Genomic DNA, 4,498 nt, shown 5'->3' with positions numbered 1-4,498 from the left:
AATTTTCAACGAAATCTAAAGTATATAGGTATTGCCCAAGCGAAAATTCAAAAACTAACCTCACATAACATGATAGATTGTTAGCATCTAATTGAGACCAATAACAGATTTTAGGCCAGGGCAAATACAATTTTACACTCTACAAATCCATGGTGAAGATAGCATCCTAGGTTTAACAGTGGCCTGCTACGCAATTTGCCCCCTTTTAAAATTTGAGGTGGGAATTTCAGCATAGGCTTCTATGTAGAAAAGCAATTGAAATCCTCCTAATCGTAGACTGGAGAAGTAGTAGTTGAGTTTTTGTTTTTCTTCTTGGGAATCTACACACAAAAAGGTGTCTAAAACACGGTATAATAGGATCAGTGAGATATCCTAATGATAGAATCATGAATGGACGTCACCCGAAGGCGTGCCCATACTTTTTGATCTGATTGTACATTCCTTTTTTTCTCTCTGACGCACAGCAAGACGGACGAACTTTTCAGTCTTCTCATTTTGTTGGCCACTGGTGAAAAGCAAAGTGGCAGGGGAGTGAGTCAGATCAGATGAAAGGCTTTGTGCATCAAAGATGCTCTCTTTGGGATGTGGGCACATGGCAGGGGACGCCAGTTTACTCAATAGCTGCATGACACCGATTCGTTGTTGTTATTTATTGCATTGAGATTCTTTAGGATGCACTGCTTTCCCCATTCATGGTGTTGAGGGCCCAAATGTCACAAACCCTAAGAATCAAGCACCCGCCCCCTATTCCCGAGCATTCGGATGCCGACAGAGCCTTCAGAGTCATGAAAAATCATATGATAGGTAAGGATGACCATCGAATTACAAACCTGGTTGAGACTCTTAACACATTTGAGTTTTAAAGATCATTGCACTTAAAATCTCTCATGAACAACTCAAGAAACTTTGACTCTGAGTTTAAGTGGGTGTAAGATCTTGAATACTTTACTAGCAAATTTTGGGCATTTCACATCTTTACTGTCCTTGAACTTAAGCTCTTATGAAAAGCAACAAGTTTTTTACTTGTACGCTTTGGAGATCTAGTAGCTTCACAACATCTATGTTAAAGAGCCTGATAGCAGAGGGCAAACCCAGAAGGAGCATTGCCATGTTTCTCAGAGGAATTTCTGCAGCAATTACAGGCCGCTTGTGTATGTGTAGGTTTTGGATTGGCGTTATCTTGAGCCTTTCCGCCATTGTTTATTCAGATGATCACATATGGAGCTCCATACCATTGGGATCCAAGCTCTCTCCAAGCTCGAACAGCATTTGGGTTTCTCGTCAGAGAACTTTTGCCATGGGCTTTTATCCAGCATTGGATCAAATGGATGCATACAGTGTTGGGATCTGGTTTCATTCTATCCCCGCTGAGTCTCGAACCGTGATCTGGACAGCAGGTGAGGGTGTCAAAGTAGGCCTAAACGCAAGCCTAGAGCTAACCTTGGATGGAGATCTGGTCTTGTCTAGTCCTCATGAGGGTTCAGTGTGGAGAAGCAATTCTAGTCATGGTGGTGTCGTTGGAGCGGTTTTGAGGGACAATGGAAACCTTGTTCTCAGCGACATTAGCCATGGGATTGTGTGGGAAAGCTTTGAAACTCCTTGGGATACTTTAGTTCCTGGTCAGAGACTTCGTGTGGGACGAATGCTGAGGGCTGCTTCAAGGAATTCGGTGTCAAGTTATTATAGTCTGGCTATGGAGAGCTCAGGTGATCTTATTCTGAATTGGGAGAGCAGTTTGAGTTATTGGAATAGTGAAACAAGGTCTCTACCCACTGATTCAAAACCTCAAGGTGCAATTTTTGCCGGAAATGGAGTTTTTGGGCTGTTTGATGGAAGAGGAAGGATGGTTTGGTCAAGATACAGCAATGATTATACTAACACTGAGGTGGTTTTAAGGTATTTGAGACTAGATGTGGATGGTAATCTCAGAATGTATTCATGGAAGTCGAATTCTTGGATACCCGGATGGCAAGCTGTGGAGAATCAATGTGATGTTTTTGCAACTTGTGGTGTTTATGGCGTTTGTAGTTTCAATTCTTCTGGTCCTCTTTGTAAATGCCCCTTTGAAGGTGGGGCCTATGCTGCCATGGATTCGACTATGAGTGTACCAAGCAAAGGTTGCAAATCAGCTCAACTGGGGGGTTGCACTGAAGGAGCCACCATGCTTAGTTTGAAGAGGACTGTTCTCTATGGTATATATCCCCCTCGTGATGTATATACAAACACAAGCTCTGAGCAATGTAAAGAGGATTGCTTGAATGATGATTCATGTGTGGCAGCAACTGTTATGAATGATGGGTCAGGTGTATGTAGATTAAAGAGAACGGGTTTCATTAGTGGATATACTTATGATTCTGTTCCTGCTATGTCCTTCTTGAAGACTTGCCTTGTCCCAGAGGCTGTTTCAAATCCTCATAAAGTGACCGATCAGCCTACATCAGTTATGCCGCCATTTTCATCTTCCTTCAACCATTCCAATGTTGTTTCCAAGGTATGTAGAGTTTGCCTCATGAGTGCAAGTTTGGGTACCGTTGGGGTGTTTCTAGCTATAGAATTTTGTATCGGATTGTACATTTTTAAGAGAAGAAAGCTCAGAAGAAATGTATCTGGCGACAAGCAACCACTTTTAACCCTAAGTTCTGGAGCTCTGGCTAGGTTATCTTATACAGAAATAGAAGATTTAACTAAAAACTTTAGGCAGAAATTGGGTTCTTCCATTTTCAAGGGAGTTCTTCCTGACAAGAGAACCGTGGTGATCAAGCAGCTCAATGTGGAGGTTGGAGAGAAGCAATTTCGGATGATAGCATCAGTTCTAGGAAGCATTCATCATAAGAATTTGGTTTCTTTGCAAGGTTTTTGCTGTGAGTGCAAACATAGGCTACTTATTTATGAGCACATCAGTAATGGTTCTCTTGATCAATGGCTTCTTGAAGCAAACATGAAGCATGCCAAACGGCTCAATTGGCAGAGGAGGCTAGGCATTGCCACATCAATTGCTCGAGCCATAGCTTATCTCCACTCTGAATGCAGGGAATGCATCTGCCATGGTAATCTGAAGCTTGAAAATGTCCTCCTGGATGAAGAGTTGACCGCTAGGGTTTCAGATTTTGGCCTCGAGAAGCTAAGAATTAGTTCAAGCCCTAAAAAGGGCACTTCCTCCTTAGAACCAACTCCAGAAAGGGATGTTTTTTGCTTTGGGCAGATGTTACTTGAGATAATTAGCGGCAGGAGGAATCCCCCTAGCCCTCCTGAAGAGGACAACAAGCTTTCTATGTGGGCATATGGAGAGTATGCTGGCGGTCATATGGAGAACATTCTAGACGGCAGGATGGAAGGAAATGTAGAATGGAGTGAGGTGGAGAGAACCCTGAGAATTGCCTTTTGGTGCATGCACGAGCAGGAATCGTTGAGGCCCTCCATGAATGAGGTAGCCAAGGTTCTGGATGGAACCCTTCAAGTGGACCCCCCTCCTCCACTAGCATCCCAAGTGGGTGCTTGCCCTAAGCCTCATATGACCATGGAAAGGAGCGGTGGAAAGTACATAGAGCTGGCTACCACTTCCTCCTGTGGGGCTATGGCTTCAGGGGAATCAGCCTCCGTGTAACCCTAATTTTGGTAATAATTTATCATCATTGCATTAGCTGGCCATGGCGGCCCCTTCAAACAACTGTAAAGTTAGGTCGGTAGACTGATGAGACACTTGGAAGCAGCTTAACTGTACAATAGGCAATGCCGATTTAGTGGAGTGGTAGCTCTCAGAACCACCGAGTTTGTCTAACTTATTACTATTACTGGACAATTTCGCTGATGTCTCCCTGTTTTGGCCATATTTTTGCCTGCGTCCTTCTATCCTGTTCAAGACAACACCACCAAAACCAAGCCCTGCTTTTTTCAAAGGTGGGTGGACTATGAACTCTGTTTCTTAGAGAATAATTTATGGTGGATACGAGTATTTTCACTTCTTTCAAAATCGGTATGATATGTAACATTTACTCCTTTATTTCTGAGGAGATTTTTTTTTTCACACACAGACAGCTAATTTATATTCACTATCAAACATAATACAATTTCATAGGAGTTTCATGGAGTCTGTATTGTTATTTAACTTTTGTATGAACTACTGCATTATGCTATGTAGCAGTTGCTTTCTAATTTCTAAGGAGTTTATTTTTTTAAATTTTCTTTTGGAGATAAATAACAGTGATACGGGATTACAAACTTTTGACTTCTGTTTAAGAGTATCTTTATCTCCATCACTAGGTGAACTCAGGAGACTATTAGATTACAATATATAACATTTTTTTCTGGTTTCTAATAAGGTTCAACTTTTCTATAGAACAGTTAATGTATATTAATTATAAGTAATTTCATTGAGAGTTACTGCTATTTCTTGCATGTATTATTATATCAATTGGAACAATGAATTAAACCAATTATAACATAAATAAATATTATAAGAAAAAAAGATCAAAGAAATATTTTTATATGGAAAAAAAGG

General features: G+C 41.2%; 1 protein-coding gene across 1 annotated transcript; it reads left to right on the top strand.

Moving 5' to 3' along the window:
• The first annotated feature begins 371 nt into the window (after positions 1 to 371).
• On the top strand, positions 372 to 4,087 carry LOC149562625 (curculin-like (mannose-binding) lectin family protein / PAN domain-containing protein). Its single transcript, XM_089826099.1, has one exon. The coding sequence runs from the start codon at positions 1,001 to 1,003 to the stop codon at positions 3,602 to 3,604; it is 2,604 nt and encodes an 867-aa protein (XP_089682225.1). The 5' UTR covers positions 372 to 1,000; the 3' UTR covers positions 3,605 to 4,087.
• Positions 4,088 to 4,498: the final 411 nt, after the last annotated feature.

The sequence above is a fragment of the Cupressus sempervirens genome, chromosome 4, assembly GCF_028749045.1.
Source record: "Cupressus sempervirens isolate cs-2001-9-10 chromosome 4, ASM2874904v1, whole genome shotgun sequence".
NCBI lineage: Eukaryota > Viridiplantae > Streptophyta > Pinopsida > Cupressales > Cupressaceae > Cupressus > Cupressus sempervirens.
Note: the sequence above shows the minus strand (reverse complement) of the source record. Positions and strands in the feature narration are given on the sequence as shown.

Coding starts and splice junctions, on each gene's coding strand:
- LOC149562625 (XM_089826099.1), top strand. CDS start 1,001: ATGAAAAGCAACAAGTTTTTTACTTGTACGCTTTGGAGATCTAGTAGC.